Raw genomic sequence first — 21,336 nt, forward strand, 5'->3', positions numbered from 1 at the left:
CGCGCGGCCCCGCCCCTTTGCCCCGCCGCGCCAATCGGCCTCCGCGGCGGCGGCGGCAGCGGCGCCCCCCTCGCTCTCGCCCCCCCCCCCCCCCCACCGCCCGGCGGCGCGCGGGCCCTGTCTGGAGGTGGGGGCGCGGCGCGGCGCGCGCCGGCTCCGCGGGGGAGGGGCTACCTGCCGGGCTGCGCCTCGCGCCCTGCCCGCCTCCCGCCGCCGCGTGAGGCACCGGCCGGCCGGCGGGCCCTGAGGGCAGCGGCGGCCCCTGAGGGCAGCGGCGGGCCGGGCCGGGCCGGGGCGGAGGAGCGCGGAGGGCAGCCATGGCACTGGTGGCCCCGGAGACTCGGAAGTTTACGCGGGCGCTGAGCAAGCCCGGCACGGCGGCCGAGCTGCGGCAGAGCGTCTCCGAGGTGGTGCGCGGCTCCGTCCTCCTGGTGAGTGCGGGGGGGGGCGGCTCGGCAGCGGCCCGGGCGAGGCTGCGGGGGGGGAGCCTCCGCCGGGGCCTCCCGGGGCTGCGGGGGGGGGCAGGCGGTGTCCCCGGAGGAGGAGACGGGCCCTTTGATCCTACCCGGGCTGTCACGGCGGCGGGGGGGGGGGGTGCGGGCACGGCCCCGTGGCGGGCGGGCGGCTCCTCGCCTGCCGGCGGGCTGAGGTGCGGGTGCCGCCGCAGGCGGGGCGGGGACGCTCCCAGCGGCAGCTGCGCGGCGGGCGCCATGGGACGCGGCGCCCGGCGGGCACTGCCGGCCGCTCCCGCCCGCCCCGCTGCAGACCTCGCCTCGGCGTGAGGCGGTGCGGGGCGGCCAGGGCGAGCGGAGCTCCCCGGGGAGCAGCGGCACCCTCCCCGCCGTAACCCGCCGGGGGCCGGGCGGAGGGGCCCGCCTGCCTCCCTTCCCCTCCACCTGTAGAGCGGGCGCCTGCCCGCCTCTGACCGAAGTGCTTTCGCGTGTGTGAAACTAGTGGTGCAAAAGTGATTTTTTTTTTTTTTTTTCATTTCGCTGCTGTCTGCACGCTTTACGACTGAAGCCCGTTGTTTTGTTGCGCGGATCGTGCAGCATGGAAGATGAGCGCTGGCGAGTCTAGCAGGAATGTTTTAATACGCTATTTGTCCCTGCTGCCTGCGCTGTGCTAGCACGTGGTAGTTGTTCTCACCAGTTCACAACTGGGCGCATCAATTTAATTTAAACTGCTGAAAGTAAATTTGGGTGAAGGTGGTAGATGGTGAACTGAGGCACCTGGGACCGAGAGAAAGAGAAGTATGGTTTTTTGGCCTGGCTGCACCTAGGTGACGACATCTTAAACAGCCTCAGCAAGATTTTTCAGCGCTTCTCTCTTGAGGCTCTTATTCATGGTATGCATTTGTTTTCCATGTGGTTTTGTTATCTCCAAGGGGAATGTTTTAGTAAGCGCTTCACCCTGTGTAAGTAGAGAGGTTTTGGTGCTGGGGTTCCTGACACTGGAAGCTGATCTGTCATTTGTTTTTCCCTCTTGCTAATGCCAAGTATGGTCTTGCCTAACTTTTTTAAACTGCTTGTCAGAACACTGTCTTGTCATAGCTATGTGTTGTGAGAGTAACAAATGCTTTAGCTGCAATTCAAAGACAAATACCCTTCCTTCGTAAAACGAGGGCTCTAAAAATAAATTACTCTTTATTTAACTGTGGGCCACGGAATATATAATATTCCTAAGACCTAATATGCATACTTCAAGGTCCACCTGAATACTGACAGCTTTCCACAAAACGCTAGCACATATACGTGTAATCAACATCCAGTATATGTTAACACTTCTGCAGGGATCAAGTCTTTCCTGGGAAGAGCAGAAGAAGGATATGTGTATTTAAAAGTATTTTTCATATTGAGGGAGCGTGAAAGGGATTTAGGTATTTTCATGACACAAATAAATGTTTCTTTTGCAGTAATTCGCAACCCTGCCCTCCACCCCTTCCCCTTTAGAAGTTTTTTTCTTAATTCACTTATGACTAGTGTCATTGAGGTGAGTTGGAAAATATTTATCTGATCCTTTAATTCATTCAGGTTGCCCAAATGCATAATAGGATGGTATTGACTAACATTCCAGGTATTTTTGCCACAACAGCATATTCTGCAGAATTTTAAGGAGGTGAAAGAATTGATGGTGTGAAGTGGCATACTGGCTCAATCTTATTCTGGATAAGATCTTCCATCACTGTTTTAGAAAGCAAAAATAGTGACTTACCATTTATGGTGACTTAAATATCATGTCAGGTTTGTGATCCTTTTCTCTTAGCTTGACACATGGAGCAAAATCCCAAGCTCTCTCCCATACAGTCTTATGCTGAAGTTCACCTTCCTGTTTCAGCCATATGTCTGTTATGTCTTTCTACTGTCATAAATGCTGTTCATTTTGTCACTGAACTCCTATGTTCCTGCTCACACACTGTTTAAATCATGAAATAAAAGGCTACTGATTGCAGTTTACCTTTACCTTTTTACCTTTTCTTCCTCCTTTGAATGTACTGTAACTCTTTTTGTTGAGCATTATGATGTTTGGAATGAAATTTTACCTTTTTTTTTTTTTTTTTTTTTTTTTAAAGAAATGGAGTTTAGGTGGGATAGGTTGGGTGTTTTTTCTCCTTCCCCCCCCCCCCCCCAAAAAAAAAAAAAAAAAAAGACTTTAAAAAAATATTTACTTCTGTAAGTTTGACAGGTTGCCCTGTTTCTTAGTTGTTGGAGCTTCTGGGCTTTATTATCTGAAAAATCTCTTAGGCTGACCTGGTGAACATAGGATTCTTACCAGTATTATAGTAGTTGTGGAATACTCTATTCAGATGTGTGGCTTTAAAGAACGGAAGACCCACTTTCTTTCCTAAGCTGCCTCTCAAAGCTCTTCGATAGAGTACCCCACCAGGATTTTTTGAACTGGGTTGTCAACAAAATGTCTTTCTTAAAACATCGTTCAGCATTGGTAAACTAATGTGATCTTACTGTCATCACTTGCTCATGAACAAATACTGACATTTTCCAATACTGAAAAAATACTGAAGCTGCTTTCCATTGGCTAGGCTTGCAGTGTAGAACCTGGAGACAGCAAAGAATGAATTCAAACTAGCAGTTCTTGGTGGGTGATCTGTCCAGATATGTACAACCAAATATTGCTTCTGGCTGTACATCTCTGCAGCAGAATGTACTGAGCAGTGATGCAAATCATCCAGTCGTTACTTGCAGCAGCAGATAAAAGTGAACTGCTAATACCTCTGAGGTTGCATAGATTCTCTAACTTCTTATTGTGGCTACCATTTAACAGTTCCATCCATTTCTACCATCAAGAATGTATTGCTAGACTTAAAAAAAAAAACAACCCACCCCCCCCCAACAAAAATAACCCCAAAACCCAAAAACAAAACACCCCCCCCCCCCAAAACCAACCCCCCAGAAAAGTCATTTCCCATCTTTAAAGGAGGTTTATTAGATCATATTTCTAAAATATGCTTGTCTTTTCTGCTTTGTAAGTGTTCTTAGGATCATACTGATGAAAGGTGACGGAGAACAGCATGTCAGTAGGATTGCATAGAGTATCTTAAATTTGCAGATTGCTCTTCACTGGAACTAAAAGTCAAGAGATTTTCATCCAACTGACAGACTAAATAGCTTGGCTGAATAGTAAAAAAAACATTAAGCAGATGTGGTTAACCAAGCTAGTTTTCATTACAGAATGAAGCAAGTTATCTTGTCAGCATTTGACATCTCATACATTCTTTCTGTTAGATTCAGTTTGCTGAACCAACAAGTACAGTTTGGTTGGCTGAACTGCAAACTACTTATTTGGCAATCAGCTTTTCACTGTGGTATAAAGCATGTAATATATATCTTGATTATTTGGGTTCAGCTTTTGCCATTTTCTGCTTGAGAGTAGCATCCTTGCTGAATATGGTCTTGTGCATTGTTGATGGTGTTTTTGACTAGCCACGTGACTTAATGTGATGCCTCTGACCACCCAGATACATTTATCTCTGGAGAGGAAGACTATGGGGACAACAAGTCTGTCTCTTAAACCAGCAATCTTACCAAAAGCAGTTTTCAATGCAATTTTAGTATTACACATAATTGGAAGCAGTCTTTTTAAGTGGTGATGAGTTACCCAAAACATGTTGTATTACAAATCAGTAGCACTGCTGGAGGGATATGTGGCATCTTGTTCAATGATATGTTAATGATAACTTATCTCAGTGACAATGCTTTCTACCCTATATTAAATTAAGCTGATGCTTAAGGATAGTAAGCAATTAAGAGAATGTTTGGCATATCAGATTTGGTCTGCTTTTGCCGAGCTGTCAATAAAATGCCCTTATCAAATATGCAGATAATGAAAATGTTTAAATATACCAAATAATGCAATGTCAAAATTAGCATTGTACAGAAAAAAATGGAGATATGGGAAAACGGGATGAAATCTGAGTGATTCCCAGATTGTTCTGTGAAGTTCTCCTTTTTGATTTGGGTGTATAAAGTAGGTTTGAGTATTTGAAGGCTGAAATCATCATGTCTTAATATGGTCTTGGGCTTTATATGTTAACTTCAGGTACCTGGTAGACCTCTTGAGTTCTAAAACTCTTGCAGAAATTGAGCTTTTCAGATGTGGAGGAAAACCAGTGTATCAAAGACATTGCTTGGATCTCCTAATGAGTCTTTGATCTCAGACTCGCTTATGTTCTTTCTTTTTTTAAAGAAGACTTATTCTTGGTTTTAACATGATGTCAACTTTGTTTTTCCAATCCTAATCTCTGCTTTCTGTGAATGTCAACTCCATTAAAAAGATGGATAGGTGCACTCTATGCTATATTGTTACAATGTTTTAACATTGTATTTTTACAAGAATACAGTTACTGGGAGGATTACATAGTATTAATTTTGGTTTGGTATTTTCCTTTCTGATATGTATCCTTTCGTATGCCCCGTGCACAGAGGGCTTGTGTGCGTTTTTGCAAAGCGGCTTCTCTGTATACAATGATTCGAGTATTTGGAACCTCATCAGCTGCGAGATTTCAGTTGCAGTGTTTGTGTAGAAAGAGAGAGTTGATGGCTTGCTTTAGAAAAGTAGGAATTAAAAAGTGATATGTAATGCTGAGGGGATGAGTGAGGACTGGGATCTTTTAGAGCTGATGGGTACAGAAAAGCTGGAAACATGGATAAGGCTCGAGCTTTCCATTAAGGAATGTGAAATTGTATATGTAAGGAATTTGGAAGAAGCAAATTGTTATGAATGGATGAGTGAAAGCAGGGAGATGAGAACTGACACTCAAGATTTTAAAGGAAAAATCGTTGCTGACAATGAACATCATCCTAACACATCTCATCTTGGAGGAACTCGATGTGAACGGTACTGCTTATTTAGTCAGTCTGTGAACTGTTGAACTTTACTTGGGGGGAAAAACCTGATACTCAGCCCTGAAGAAGTTACTTTAGTTTATGGGATGTGCCACTTTCCTTTCCTAAAGGAAATAGAAATTGGCCGAGAATAAGATCTTTTTGATAAAGGTGCTAATTTTATTTCAGCGAAGTGCATGTAAAAACCTTTTTGATTGCATGCAAAACACTAGTAAGAAAACTATGTGTTGTTTCTGGCAAGTCTGATGACTGCTAAGAAGACTTACTGGGTATAATAGGCATTTCTGTGGCTGTGAAGATTCAGAGACTATAGTACTAAAGTTTCTATTAATAAATACCATTAAACTTACTTGAATTTTAAATGTCAGTAAGCTTCTTGTTCACAAAAGAAATGTGAGGGGAAAAATACAGGACAGCTGAATTTCTGTGTGAACAAAAGTACATTTAACCATTCAACAACATTAGATCATTCTTGTTAGCTGCACCTTATTTCTTTATTATTTTCTGTAACTTTTTCTAGCCCACTAGATAAGGATAATTATGTTTAAAATAGAAGAGTAAATACTTTAAAAATAATTGTTTCTAATACAGCAAATATCAGTCATAGGGTGATGCTGGATTGGGTTTTCAGTCTATGGTGGCAGCAGCTCTCATGAAGCATGGAGTACCACAGCATACCTCCTCTCTCCTCTCTTCCTCCTACTCATGCCCTTGAATACTCAATCAGGATCACGTATTTGTAACTCAATGGAAGTAGAACTCATTACACCTGAATTTAAACTTGGGAATTTCACAACTCCATAATTTCTTCTCTCCCCCCCCCCCCCCCCCCCCCATATTGAAGGTCTTGTGCAATAAACTTAAACCCATGTATCCCACTTGAAGTCATTTGGTTACACTGCATTGTGCTTCTACGCAAATGTTTCAAGAAGGTCTGTAATTACTTGTTTTGACAACTAGACCTTTAATGTCAACTGTTTTTTCTATTGCATAAGTATAGATGTTCAAGTTACTTGTAAGCATATATGGTTATTGGACTGAGTGGTCACTTGTATGTACATAGTGTGTGCCTGAGATTAAATAACCATCAGATATATGCGTGTATATGCAAGCTCAACAATTTGTGAATTTGGTAGTTTAACCAGATATTTGTATTTTTGAGGTGGCTTTAAGATTCTGCCAAATTCATGTGTGTTTGCTTTGAAAATAGTAAGGAAAAATTACTGGTAAGTCATTGAAGCAAGTAGGGAGAGTTCAGTTTTCCAGATAGCAAGAAGCTTGATTGTGTCCTTCTGAGAAATGTATTGGCTATATTGCTTTTATTTAAGTATTTCTGTAATTGTTAGAGGTGATTTGATGCCAGTGGCTCTTTATGGAGATAAAGAAAAGCTGTAAGATCTTCAGTGCTGGTGTCCAGGAAGCTCTTATTTAGACCTGAAATTTCTGATGGCGGTTGAAGAACTTACCTAGTGCAGTGATCTTAAAAAAATACTGTATATTAAAAATGTACATAAAACTTCCTTCCTTAGCTAGTGGTTTTTTTTGATTTTGCAGTTGAATAATCTCAAGTACTTCACTTGACTTAGATACTGAAGGCAAAAACTCCTTCATTTGGAAGAGGGTAAAGACAAATTTGTTCTCCCTTGCCCCCCTTAGGTTGTCTGTGTCCATGAAAAGCATTAATTATACAAGCCAGAAAAGGCATAAAGTTGCACAAGTAGTCAATATATTACATAATACCTTTCTCATTGAAATATTTTTGAAATAACTTATATCTATAGATGAGAAGATACTCCAATAATTCTGACCATGTACCTTATTGTAGACCTTAATTTAGAGGATAGATAGGTTTGTGAAGGGAGACTTACATTCTGTTTTAGTCCAAAGGCACTGATGTGCTTAGTATCTTAAATTTAATAATCTGTGAAATAGCAGTAGGTATCGCATCGTGAGAAAGCTATGGGATTTTTTTATTTTATTTTATTTTTCTGTAAGGGTCCTTAAAGTTCTTTTCATGTGAATGAACGTATTATCTCAAAATAGAGACTTCCTGTAATATTAAAAACCCAATAAATTAACAGTCTTAGAAGCCTTAAAAACCAACCTGGTTAATATTATGAACAGGATTTCTTGTACTAAGCAAGGGCCAGAGTTTCATTGGTACAATGGACTCTGCTTTGGAAAAAAGTTTACTAGACATCTAAAGGTCTTCAGAAAGTTGAGCGGAAGGTCTGAAGGGGTTTTCATGAAGAAGGCTGTTCTGGAGCACAAAGGTTTGGTCGGAGAAACCCAACATCTTATATTCCCATTGTGAATGTGTTGAGAGAAATAGCAGCTTTGCTGCAGAAACATTAAGAAATTAAAAATCTTAATCTGACTGCAGGGGTGGGGCATTTTTTGTTGGCGTAAGGATGAATTAGTGCGTCTGTTAGAACAGTTTGTCATCTCCTCATCTATGCCCAGTGAATCAGATATGAGAGGAGGAATGGGGAATCCAGATGCTGTCTTCTGCATTCTCCTGCTGTGTCCAGAGATTGCTGACTGGTGTGGAGACTCAGGCAGTTCAAGTGAGGGAAAAATGAGAAAGAATAAATCGAGAGCCTTTGTTGAAAACTCTGTCTGGATCCAGCACCTGAGACTGGTGAAACTAACCACTCCATTCTGTGAGTAGCGCTCTATTTAAGGTAGTGGCGTTGCCTTGGGGCTGCTGGTGATTATCCAGAGTAGAAAAAAAAGTAGCAGGAAAGATCTTTCCGGGACATGTGATGTGAAGGGGTGCTATGATTCTCTCACAGAGTCGCAGGATGGCTGAGGCTGGAAGGGACCTCTGGAAGTCATCTGGTCCAACCCTCTGCTCAAGCAGAGCCACCCAGAGCTGTTTGCCCAAGGACCATGTCCAGATGGCTTTTGAGTTTCGCCAAGGATGGAGACTCCACGCCCTCCCTGGGCAACCTGTGCCAGTGCTTGGTCACCCTCATGGTGAAAAAGTGTTTCCTGATGTTCAGGGGGAACCTCCTGTGTTTCAGGTTGTGCTCACTGCCTCTGCTCCTGTCACTGGGCACCACTGAGAAGAGCCTGGCTCTGTCCTCTTTGCACCCCTCGCTTCAGGTATTTGTATACGTTGATGAGATCCCCCTGAGCCTTCTCTTCTCCAGGCTGAACAGTCCCAGCCCTCTCAGCCCTTCCTCATAGGAGGGATGCTCCAGTCCCTTCATCATCTTTGCAGCCTTTCCCTGGACACTCTCCACTATGTCCATGTCTCTCTTGTACTGGGGAGCCTAGAACTGGACTCTTCTGTGTACTTGTTCTCTAAGGTGTCAGTTTGCTTTTTAAGAACAAAGCAATCTTTGCTCTGTGTTCTGAGGAAGCAAGCAGATCACAGGCTGATTCAGACTGGAGTACTTGTTGGTGTCAGTGTAAATTGAGGCCTTATCTGGAATTCTAGTTTTAAGCCTCTGGGTCCAGGCCAAGCTTTGATTTGGGGGCCTCTCTGAATAAAAAGGCCCATTCCCATTAGAGGACCAGCTAGAATTTCTTTCTGCTTACCAGTTGAAGGAGAAGGAAAGGATGTCAGGTAGTTTAAGAAGGAAATTTGTTATTCAGCCCTTGGAATTGTTGTGTCAAAAAAGAACATGAAAGTTCTGGATCATTTTTCTATCTTGAGACAATGAGGAGGAAGAAATAAGTCAGTTGAGACTGAACATTGTCTGAAAAATCTGATTCACAGGATTTCTGTGCAAAGGTGAAATGTCAAGTAGACCTCATTATGTACAATATAGTCAATGCTGGTAGTTCTGGAAGAAATATCAACTTTGCAATTCTGAGCAAATCAAGGAAACATCGTTTAGGCTGGCTTTTTTTCTCCTAACTGCTTTTGTAGTACTCCTGAAAAGTTTCTTCTAGTGATGATTCTAGGAAAGAATACTAGAGATTAAAAATTATGGGGCACTAAATCAACAAAACTGTTCACTTTTCAAAATTATAGCTCACTCTTCTATAACTTGTTTGAAATTTTCAGTGATGAATGAATTTATGCATAAACAATGTTACAGTCCCTAGAAGTTGAAATCAAATAGTCCCTTTTGAAGTTTCTTCTACATACATAGTTGTTCATGCAGTGGGAGTATCAAGTGACCTCACATAAAATTAACTAAGCAACCAAAATAGTCTTTAAAACACAACCCTCCCCCAAACCCAAAAAACCCAAGAAAAACACCCCACCCCCAACTATTGAAGAAAAAAAGTAAAGATTTATGTTTAGTCACAACAAAGCTGAGACGGACTAATGCTGATCCAGAGCTGCTAGAATACAGGGAAGCTTGTAATATAGATCCATCAGTGCAGTGTAAATAAATAATCCTTAGCTGCTGCTTTGTGTACTTGTGGGTGCTTTTTGATACTCATATGTAGCTATTGACTTAAAAAGAGATAGCATGTTGGCAGATACTGGTGTAGGTTTGGAAATTTGAGGCACAGACTAAACTGCTTTTGGTACTACCAGGCATGCTGTGGATGGGAAGGAGTTATTTGGTGAATAAGGGGTGTGTGTGTGTGTTATGTTTTTACTACTATAAAATTAATCCCCCAGCAAAGGGTGACTACATGTTATACTCAGAATCGATAATGCTTGCATAATTTTAAGTTGAGAAAGCATTTAAATATCTGGTTACATCAGTGCAGGATGTAATACATTGCAATTTTTGTGTTGTCATAAGTGAAGTGTAGTTGATTTCAGGAGCCTGGACTTCAATGTACATGAGTTTGTAGACATTTAATTTGGTTTCAGATTGCAAGTCTAGAGCCTACGCTGCCTTTGGATGCTTGTGTCTTGACATTAAGAGATATGAGCTTGCTACCTTATTGGTTACCCAAGGTACAGCTGCCCTTCATATGCTGAAGGGAGTACTGAAACGCACATGAATAAGAAAAACAGAAACTCCACAGGAAGAGCTGGATGTTTTCAGTGGGAGAGGCAAAGGCTGGTAAGATAGCTCTCAGTCTCATTTTAACAGGTTTGTGAAAGTCAAATGGAAATGCTAGCTAGCATTGTGGATACTAACATACAGAAAAGAGGCTTTGGTTTTAAAGTGATGGGAAGGTAGTCATCCGCTTTCCGGTTTGATGGCATTGCCAATGCTATTTTGTAGTCTTTGTTTTTTTAATGTTGTATAAATGTCTTTATATCCTTTGGTTTCAGAAGTACTGTTCTTCACCAGGGCACTGATACTGGCAGAGAATCTGCTTGCACTTCACTTGATGCCTTTCTGGGCTCATTTGTAGACATGGTTCTAAGTGACTACAGCCAGGCAACAGAATAATACAGAACCAAAGCTTTGTGAAAATAAGACTGAAAGTCACCTCATGTAGCCTGTTCCTCACTTGCACCATTACAGTGATGACGACAAGTGGTATTTCAGACCTCTTTCTGCCAGGCATATTTGCACTCACTTGCACTGGCACTAATACCTGTGTAGTGTAATGTGATCTGATTTAATAGGTGGTTTAGCTGAAGATCATAGTAGTATGTTTGCCTTTAAGAATGTTCAAGGAGGCTTTACTCCTACTGTTTGCTAGTCCAAGAGGGATTTTAAATTCATGTTGAACCTCAAACGTCAGTGAGTTTAAAAAGAGCATTGAGGTTAATGAAGAGATGACACACATCATAACTATTTGAAGCATGCTATTCTAGTTTCCTTCAGAAATCGTCTTGGGATTCTTGCTTGCCAGGCTTGTTATCACCTTGGAGTTATTTGCCTGGTATTGTATATGGCCTTAGATGGGCCAGTAATTGTTATATGTTAATTTCTTCCCAGCCAGAATGCACAGCGTGACCCAGTAAGTTTTTCCTCATATGAAATATGACGTTTCTAACAGGAAAAAAAAAAAATCCTGCTGTATCCAGTCTTGCTGGTAAAGTTCAAGCGACAATGCTTCCAGCGTAATATTCTGGCAGCTAATGGTCTGCTGGAGGGGAAGTTGAAACTTGTTCCTGACTGAACTAGGAACAAAGGGAATGAGAAAGACCTGAATCTGAATAACCTCCATAGAGGGATTAAAAGTATAAAAGGATGTATGAGCCCTGAAGTTCCTGCTGGTCTTTGCTGAACACAGTAAGGTTGTTCAAAAACTGGGTTTTAACTCTTCCCTCCCCGCCCCCCCCAAGTCTACTTTCCTGTTGACCATTATTTATTCTGGCATGGTTTCATTAGTGTTTCTGTAAATAATATCCTATAATTAGTGACTTGTTCTGTAGCTCTCTAATAATAATAAATTTCTGTTGTAGTTACATTTAAGAGCCCAGAATAATCACTTCAGCTGCAGAAAGCTGAAAGTTATGTGACCACTAGATGGAGTCCAGTGAGCATATTTTCAATACTAGAAATCCTATATTATGGCTTGAAATATAAAACAGTTAAAAGGGCTAGGTGTTTTGTGTCTCACACTCAACAATAAATGTTCATTTGTTCAGTTTAGATTTACTTAGACAACTTCCTGGAGTTCTTTGGGTTATTCTTGGTATGTCTGTCCTCAAGGTATACTTGAGTTAACTTTGAACTCGAGGCACATGCTTTACTGGCAGCTCCCATTGCTCATCTGTGGATGAAAATGTATTGCTATTCATGTAAGAACGGACTTGTGAGAAGACTGATCTTTCTGCAGCTCTCAACTATGTGATCTAAAACTATTAGCTAAGATATTTAGCATTTTGTAACTAGCAGGGTTTTAAATTTGTGTGCATCTCTCCATCAGCACATACATAATACTGTGTATACAAGATTTGGAATAGCATTTCTTGGGTTGTATCATTTATGCCTCCTTCCCACTTCTCTAAATGTATAGAAGGCGTAACAGACACAAACATTCCCTTGTTTGTCTATTAAAAGAAACTTGTGATATTAGCCAGCTATGACAGCTTCCCTGACTAGATAGGACAGAACTAATCTTCCTCCAATTTTCATAAGCATTACTTTTGACTTTTGATATGATCTTTGACATTAGGGACCTCTCATATGAATTATAAACTGCCTCTGGTCTTCAGCCTGGTGGTATATTTAGTATTTCTAATGCCACAGTAGTTTTTTGTTTCTGTTCAATGCAAATCTCTTCTTAAGGCCTTGCTGAGTGTGCAGATTCTCAGTCAAAATTACATGGGAATCCAAGCATGCTATTCTGAAGACTACCTCCTGGACTAATCATACTGGCTTTCTTCTGAAGGACGGAATTCTCTTCGATCTTTTCTCTTTCTCTTTCTTTGTGGTTAGTGTGTGGCTACCCAATGTAATGTCACAGCATCATGGATACTTACAGGTTGAAAGGAAAATCTCTGGAAGTTGCCTAGTGCAATCCCTTGCTCAAAGCAGGTCTGGTTAGAGCAGGTTGCTCAGAGACCATGCCAATCTCTTTTTAATATCCACAAAGGTGGAAATACTTTAACTCCAATAGTTGACAACCCTCACGGTTAAAAAAAAAAAAAATCTTTTTATGCAGATGGAATATTCTTTGTCTGTTGCCTCTTGTCCTCTGACGGTACCTTCAAGAAAAGTCTGGCTCTATCCTCTCTCTACCTTCCCATTAGGTAGTTGCAGACAGCAATAAGATCTCCCTTTAGCCTTCACTTAAGGCTGAACTATCCAAGGTCTCTTAGATTTTTGTCATACATCGTATGTTGCAGCCTCTAAACCATCATGATGGCCCTCCACTGGATTCAGTCCAGTGTTTAAATATCTTTCTTGTACTGAGAAGCCTGCTCAGTGCGTTCAACTTGCTGTCCGCCAGGGTGTCATCCTTATCATCTACTCATTCAGACCACATCTGTCTAATTTGGCCACAAGGATGCTATGGGAGACTGTGTCAGAAGCCTTGTTTTGCTAACATTATTCAGTGTCCACAGAGCTATCTCCATGTCCACAGGGCCAGCCATTTCATCACAGAAAACAAACAGGTTGGTCAGGTGTAATTTATCCTTGGTAAATCCATGTTGTCTGCTTGGAACTACCTTCTTATTCTTTATATTCTATATGTCTGGAAATGGCTTCTGGGAAGGTTTGTGTCATAATTTTCCCAGAGACTGGAGTGAATCTGACCAGCCTGTAGTTCCCCATATCCTCCTCCTTGCCGTTCTAGATAGTGCATATGAGGGTTACTAAGAATAATCCGTCCCCAAGCAGACACTCTGCGCTAGTTTTGGCAAGTCAGGTGCTTAAGAGTTTTACTCTAAAGACAGGGTAAAACTCACTGTTGTGGCCACAAAGCAGCTTTCAGCACAGTTCCTTCCTTCTGAAGAAATGTGAGTTTTTGAAGAAAATTACCTGAAAAAGCTCTTCTATGAAATTTGCATGAAGCAGTCATTGCAGAAACAGTCCTTGCAACAGGAACCAGCACCTGAATTTCCTTCTTCCTCTCCTCTAGGAACATTCCTAGTAAGTATGAACTGTTGTATATACGCTTCTTTTCCCTCTTACAGCACTACTGGATCTTTGGTTCTTTCCTGCAGTATAGCTTTCTCAAGCACAAGCAAGTATGTTGGCTTTGGTATACTATCATCTGGTTGTTATGTCACTCCAAAGAGTGATAAGTGATGTTGATTTTAATCTCTTTGGGCTGAGGAGGCTTTAGGCCCACATCTCTAGCATTCTGAGCTGATACACAGGCCCCTGCCAGATGGAAGGTAGTGCTCCACCTACAGATACTGTCATGTTTTGTGAAAAGCTGAATTCAGTCAGGATGTGTTAAGATCTCTAAGGAACCAGATGTTCACTCCTGTCAAGATGGCATCAGTTTGGGCATGTTAAATACCAAGGACAACTTTGTAGGTAAAAATGTAAGTACCTACTTGTAATTTTAAGAGAGTAAGCATATTATGCTAGGACCTAGATGCTTGAATCCTGCCTGCATTATGTTCTCTTGCAGATACGGGCCTGCGTCTTTATGAAATGCTTTGCTATAGTGATGGCATGTCTGAAGACAGAATGTCCATGTTGTTTTTAGTAACACATTTGATTGGAAGGTCTCCCTAGTTTGATCTGTACTCTCACAGCTGTTCAATTTCTGTCTAGGTGCCTGTAATAAATTCTCATTTTGTTAATAAGAATTTTATAGGATCCCCTGGAGATTTTAAATCAACCCAGATAGTTATTCCCTAAAGACTTCTACCTTCATCAGTGTTAACTGATGTCAAACTGCAACTTGTTAACATTTGTTAGAACTGTCTGATGTCTAGCACTCATGATTACTTTGTACCTGTATGACTATGCTTGCTGGAACTCATTTGGTTGTCAAAGGGTTGCTTAACATGTTGATTTGAAGTTCTCCAGTTCAAGTGAGAAGTGATTGTTAGGCATTTACTGTAATTAGAAGAGGACTGGTGGTTAGACCCTTAAAGCAATTGTCTAACTGTACTGTTAAACCCTTCCCAACAATTTTTTGGAGCGGAACTAGAGTTCTTCTTTATTGTATGTTCAAGAGAGCACATCTCAAAAACATACAATTTTGGACAACTTGGAGCTACCACAACTAATTAATCTTTTTGTCTTTGGGAATCTCATAGTGCAGTCAGTACAGATTCAATATAGTATACAGCAAGGAGGAGCTTGTTGTTCCCCATATAAACAGGTTTGGCTAAGGGATGGAGTATTTGCAATATATACGAACTCAAATAGCTCTTCATAAGTCTGCATGCCTTCTGGTGCAGACCCTTTTTCACAAACCAAGAGAAGACAGACATTAGTGATCTCTCCTCTTTACAACCTTCCTTTCCTCCCCTCTATTATTCCATATGAAAAAAGACCTTTTCATAACCCAGGCTCAGCTAAAGGCAGTTTGCAACATCTAGCTTGCTGCTCAGGTGATGTACAGTCTGGGCTTGTTCATATGTTGATTTTTTTTAATTCTGTTTTTTACCATTGGATTAAGACTTTTACCTACCATAGGCTGTCCTCTAGCTCTCTTCAGTTGGTAGAGAAAGTTCTGTCAGACCTTTACAAGAATTTTTCCAGCCTTCTGTTTCACTTTGAGATGTAATACTGTAATGGATAATATTGCATTGTAATATTAAGTTTATATATATAATATATAGTGTATATATAAAACATATATATTTATATATGTATTTTATATATCTAAAAATATAAAATACACAATGTAATATTATTTCTGTCTGGATGTTCACTGCTTGTGCAGTGTGGTTGCTCATTACAATTGCAGGAATCTCCTTAGTGAAACTGGAAACTTCCACTTTGCACCAAGCTAATGTCTTAGGAAAAAGTCTCCTTGTTGGCAGATTGCTTTGCATAGCATACTATTCAGATTTCTCGTAATATTAATATTTAAGCATCTGGTCAAACTCCTCCTCCCTGTGGTTTCTTCCCACCCCTCATGTCCACATACTTATCTCCCTTTCAAGCTCTATTTGGAATGCTTTTTATGTCATTGTTGTTACCACTGTGTTGATCCAAGTCAGTTTCAGTTCCTTGTCTAAAATACTGTAGAAACATGATGCTAAATTTATTCAAGGTATAGTCAGAATTAAATTTGCTCTTAATTGGTTTTGAATTGGAACACCTCCCAGGGTCACTTCCAAACTGAATTAGTCTACGATTCTGTCATCTGTTTGTCTTTCTGAATGAAATCTTTTGTCTTCCTGTTTCCCCACATCCTACCTAGTGCTTTAAAAGTGAGGTCATTTTCTAGGCATTTGAAGGAACTGTGTAGTGCATGATAATTTGTTGTAAGCTGACTTATTTTTCTCACACTCTCTTAAGGCATGAGCTACTTTTTCTACTTTTGCTAGAGACATTTCCAGTTATGAAGTTTCTGAAATTGCATGGAACAACCCTCTAAACAGTGCTTTTTTTAAATGATCTCTTGACTTTTGGTACCACGCTTGGAACCTGAACTTTGTCAGGTCTCTGTAGTCCTGTATTCCAGATGGGAATGAAGTGGGCTTCTGCACTAGAAACAGTTAATTTGAATGTATTTTTGGGGGGTGCCTTCCATGGTAATTCTGATTACTGTTTTCCCTCACATGTTTGCAAGGATGTCTTTATCCAACCTTAGTGAATGGAGTAAAACATTTCCCTCACTGTCCTGCTTCTTGTTTTTGAAGAGGGTAGGGTAGGTAGGTAGATAGAAGAAGGTTCAGAGACATTGCTGTGCAAGGTTCAAGGTTATGTATGAATTATCTTTGCCCTTCAGAGTAGAATTTATGCCAAATTCTTCACCATCTTTACCTTCTTTATTCTCCCCCCACAAAAAGCTATTCCTTGTTAACAGAACTGCATTAACAAAATTTGTATTTCTTACAATATGGAGAATGCGCTAACCGCTGCCTTTGAGAATATGGGACTGGCAGGAACTACTTGGATCACTGTCAAATATTGATTTTATTTACTTTTAAAAAAAAAAAAATCAATGTGTCTGCATGTTATTATGGTGTATTTAGGTTAGAAATGTAATGAGAAGCATACTGGGATGTATTAACTAGCCAGATGTTAGGGAAAAATGCTAATAAATCTTAAATTTTCTTCTAAATGTCTCCTTATAGCATGCATGTATTTCCTTGAGGTAAGTTAATTTGAATGGGGGCAAATCTTTAGCTGACATCATTAATCTGTTTATTCCCTCCCTTCATGCTTCACTTAAGTCCTTTTAATTTAGCTTGTTTTAACTCCATTGCAACAATTTGAGTTTGTAAGTTCACTCTTGCATCCAGTTTTACAATTTGGTAAGTACGTAAATACATCTCAGTGCTTTCAGTTTAGCAGAAATATAAAACTAATCAGGGTGATTGATACTGTTGCAGTGTGGATTGGGACAGTTATTTTTTACAAATTCCTTGCCTTTAAAAATAGTTTAAAAATTTAACACTCCTTCTCAGTGTCAGTTAAAGATGTTTACATACTTGTGTGACAGATACCAGTGCGGTATGTGGAACAGAATCCTGTAGTGATAAATGCAATCGATACAGGTGTGATTCACTATAAAACCAATAAATTTATGTGTTTTAAATTTCATAGTGTATTTTTGGTTTAGATGTGGATGTTGATCTGAACTAGATAGTCAGCTGTGTTCTTTTTTTCCTTTTTTTATGACTATTGGCTATTTGCAATCAAGGACTAGATAAAGTCAGTTTCTGGCAGGTGGGAATTGACTGATCACTTTGCATGTGAGGAAGAAAGGAAAAAGTAAAGACAGCCTTCAGCTCCCTCGTGGTTTGCCTGAACTGATAATAGCATGCTGGTAACATATAGATTTGATTGAAATAGGTTTATATAACACGCTGCTTTTTTTCCCATAGCAGCAGTGACTTAAGAATTTTCACCTCATATGTGAGTGTTTTATTCTGAAGTTTTTTTCGTTTAAACACTAAAAAGCACATATAGGTCAAGCAAAGAAATGTTTGCCAGTACGAACTGTGTGCTAAGCATTCTGGGAGAGTGCTTTCTTGCAGCAGATGAGGATTCTTTGTGGCTGGCAGCAGAAACTGCAGCAGTATCTTTGCAGTTTCCTTTCATCTTTGATTATGTTCTAAGGATCTCTGAAATATAGGAGCTCTTTCCCTGACCCTCCGGAATATCTTTTCATCTCTGTTGCGGAGCATAGCGCATGCTGAAAGCCTCCTATCTTCTACAGTTGAAGTATCCTTTGCTTTTCATCACCCTCTGATTTTTGTCTTCTGCGGCTGGAAATTTGGCAGTGTTTGGCTTAAGCAAATAGGATTACATTTCAGTAGCTGATGGTTTCTAGTCGAGGAACATACTAAATGTCGGACGTAATGAAGATTGTACGAAGAAGTATTTCTGTGAAGCACAGGAAAATTATTCGAGTCGAGCAAAGGAAGAAGACATTCTGCAAATGCAATCAGGGCTGCTAGAAATGCAAAATTCAACAGATTTGGAATGGGTTGCACTACAAGTGTGGTTCTGTTTAAAGGCATTCGCACAGTTTTTGAGAGAAACTGTGGTTATATTTGCAAACAGCAAGGGGAAAACAATGCCCTTGAATACACAGCGTTCAGCTTGCCAAATGAAGATTCAGGAATATTGATTCATTCATCCCTGGTAAATACAAACTTGTTTCATTAATAATTTTATCTGCTAATTGAAAGCTAAACTAAAACCAGGATACCATGTTTATTTAACATCTGCTGTGTACAGACATGAATATATCTTGTCCTGATACTGTAGGATGTTAGTGCATGTATGTGACATATAATACATGTGTGCATGCAGCTGTAATGTTAAAGCTTAGGATTAATATTCATTATATCATTTAGATTTGTATTGATAGCTCTGAAGAATTTGCAATCCATAAACAGGATTGTTATAGAAGATCGTCTGCTGTTAGATCTTTCTAAACATACTCTTGGAATGCATTTGGCACTTCAATTGGAGAACAACAGATGATTGCGTTATTTGGAAAAACTAAGGAATGCATTGCTGGGAAAACAGTAACCCAGGATTTAAGGTTTATTTTTTTCAGATGGTTTTGAGTACATTTTTTTTCTCTGTTTTTTCTCTGAAACGGTTCTATTTCTGTTTAACTTACTGAAAGGGATACAGGAGCATTCTAGAAGAAAAAAAAATGGTTAAAGTTAATAACTGTTTTCTGAACCTGCTTTGCTCTCAAAGGCTTTTTTAGGTGTTGCCTGATGCAAAGAAAACAGGCTTTAAAGTGAGACTGTCTTCTTTGTACCCCCCAGGTTAATGACGCATTTGTGCGTCAGATGTATTGCATTTAGGCTTGAGGGGGTGGAATTGCAATAGCTAATGTGTACTGCTTGCTTCAGAATTGGGCTATTTAAGGATTTAAATATTTATTTTAAATAATATGGGGTTACTTGTTAATTGCTTTGTCACTGACTAGATAGTTGGAATAAGAGGGGTGTGGTACACTGAAATAACTGGACAGATTTTGACAAGCTTGTTATGCCTGCTGGCGTACCCATGCTGTGCAATTGCACTTATGGAAAGCCTTTAGAAATTTCACAAAGCTTTGTTGTCATTATGATATTCAGATCCTTTCTTGCTGAACTCAAATATAAGAAAAAAAAAAAAGGTGTGTGTATGTATGTATCTGTGTGTTGATATATATGTGTGTATGTGTATATTTATATGCAGACACACGCACACACATATGTATGTTTATATACATGGATACACACACATAAGCTTCCAGGAAAGAATACAGAATAATCTGAACTGTCTTCAGATGCTTAAAATAACTTACAGTGTGTGTATTAGCCTTCATGATAGTATTGCATTTTATAAATTCTTAGTATGGTTTGATATTAGAAATAAAATGGCTTCCTCTAGGTATTAGAAGCCTTTTTACACTGTTAGCCATTTTTAAATTAGCCTCATACAGATGGTTATTAGATATATGTTAAACTCTGGACAATGAAGACTTCTAATAACTTTTGTACTCCATTGAATTTAAGACTTAATTCCTTTACTGGCCTTAAATTCTATGTATAGTTAGATGAGTGAATGAAGAAATAATTTTTTTTCTTTAAATGTAGTATGATTTATTGTAACTTGGAGGGTGCAGTGACAATTTTTTGTATTGTATGACTGGTTTTTTTCCTTCTTAGTTTCATGTGGTACTGTTCCAGCAATAATTTCTTTCTAATTTAGCCCTACAGAATTGGTTTGCAAACTGGCAAGATTAAGCATGTGGTACACTTGGTCTGCCATTCACAACTGAAGTTCCACATTTGTCACTTACGGGGTTTTTTTTTTTCAACTCCAAAATTTCTAGTTGCTTCTAAATACTGATACTGGGTTTTTTTTATTTTCCTGTATGGCTTTGTCAGCTTGGTTTAACTGGAATTAGTGGATAGAGATAAGTTTCTTCCTGGGATAAATACTTGAAAGTTAGTATGGAAGAGTGTGCGGAATTGAGGGGTCAGAATGACTTCCTGCTGTTTGTACTGGACTAGTGCAGTCCCTAAGAACATAAGTCAGAATTTACAAGAAAAGAAATGGACTTCATTAAAAGGTCATGCTCTTGATAGTCACAGCTGGCACTGGCTATCGCTCTCTGAGATGTCTGAGGCTGGGGAGCAGTTGCTACTGACTTAGCCCTGAAGGGTGGAAAGCAGGATTCTCTGAAGAGTGGGAAGAGGGGGAAAGGTGCTGCAGTCCTGGCAACAGCAACAAGTTATTTTATGAAACTTGTCTAAGTATATACATGGAACTCTTAAATGGCATCATTTTTGTATTCTTTGCTATAAAAGCTTATTTGGCCAGTTCTTCCTCCTCTGAAAGGTGGCTTTCAGGAGGAGAAATTACCTTGCCTCTCGCTGAGAAGCCGTGCAGGCAGGTGAAGACTACAGGAATCCTCTTCCTCTGAAGAGAAGGTGTATGGCCAAGACCAAAAGAGAGCCGGCAGTGTGTCACTTCAGTGTTTTCTTTTATTTTGGTGGCTGTTGCAACAGATGCAAGCGTAGGTGTATGGCTTTACCTGTTTGTCTGTGCTGTAACACATACTCGAGCTGCAATTTTGTACCTCTGACTTTTTGGCTGTACCTGCTGTCTGGTCTATTTAGGTATTTTGGATCAAATATCTCCTGATACAGAGCTGTTGTCACAACACCAGTTAATTTCAGGGAGTCCTTTAATTTAAGAACACATCGATTGTCTTGCAAAGCCACTGTTGGATATCTGTGAAAATTTCTGTGAACAGAAAGCTCCCGGGAAGCAGTTCTCCGTGAAGGAAAAATCTCCTGTGAAGAAATAAGGAAGCAGAAGTAGTTGATTTAGCATAGATTTTTCTTATTTAACCTGTAATCCAGAGGTCAGGAGGTTATAGCTGAAGTCTTATTAAATCTAATGAAAGTTTTGTCTTAAGCAGGTCTGCTCTTTTGCATGAAGGAAATCAAAGATAAAATGAAGCCTGGGTGAGAATGTCTTCTCAGGAGTACAGTTTATTTCTATCCATCTGATGTCACTCAAGCTTGCAGTGAAAATGCTATTTC

The 21,336-nt window shown here is 40.2% G+C and overlaps 1 protein-coding gene across 1 annotated transcript in view; it reads left to right on the plus strand.

Moving 5' to 3' along the window:
• The first annotated feature begins 317 nt into the window (after window positions 1-317).
• Window positions 318-21,336, plus strand: part of DOCK9 (dedicator of cytokinesis 9) — a 135,957-nt gene continuing 114,938 nt past the window's right edge. Inside the window, exon 1 of the mRNA XM_075712502.1 lies at window positions 318-431. Coding sequence (XP_075568617.1) covers window positions 318-431 — 114 coding nt within the window. The remainder of the gene's footprint in view (window positions 432-21,336) is intronic.

This window comes from Pelecanus crispus, chromosome 1 (genome assembly GCF_030463565.1).
Source record: "Pelecanus crispus isolate bPelCri1 chromosome 1, bPelCri1.pri, whole genome shotgun sequence".
In the NCBI taxonomy this organism is placed as follows: Eukaryota; Metazoa; Chordata; class Aves; order Pelecaniformes; family Pelecanidae; genus Pelecanus; species Pelecanus crispus.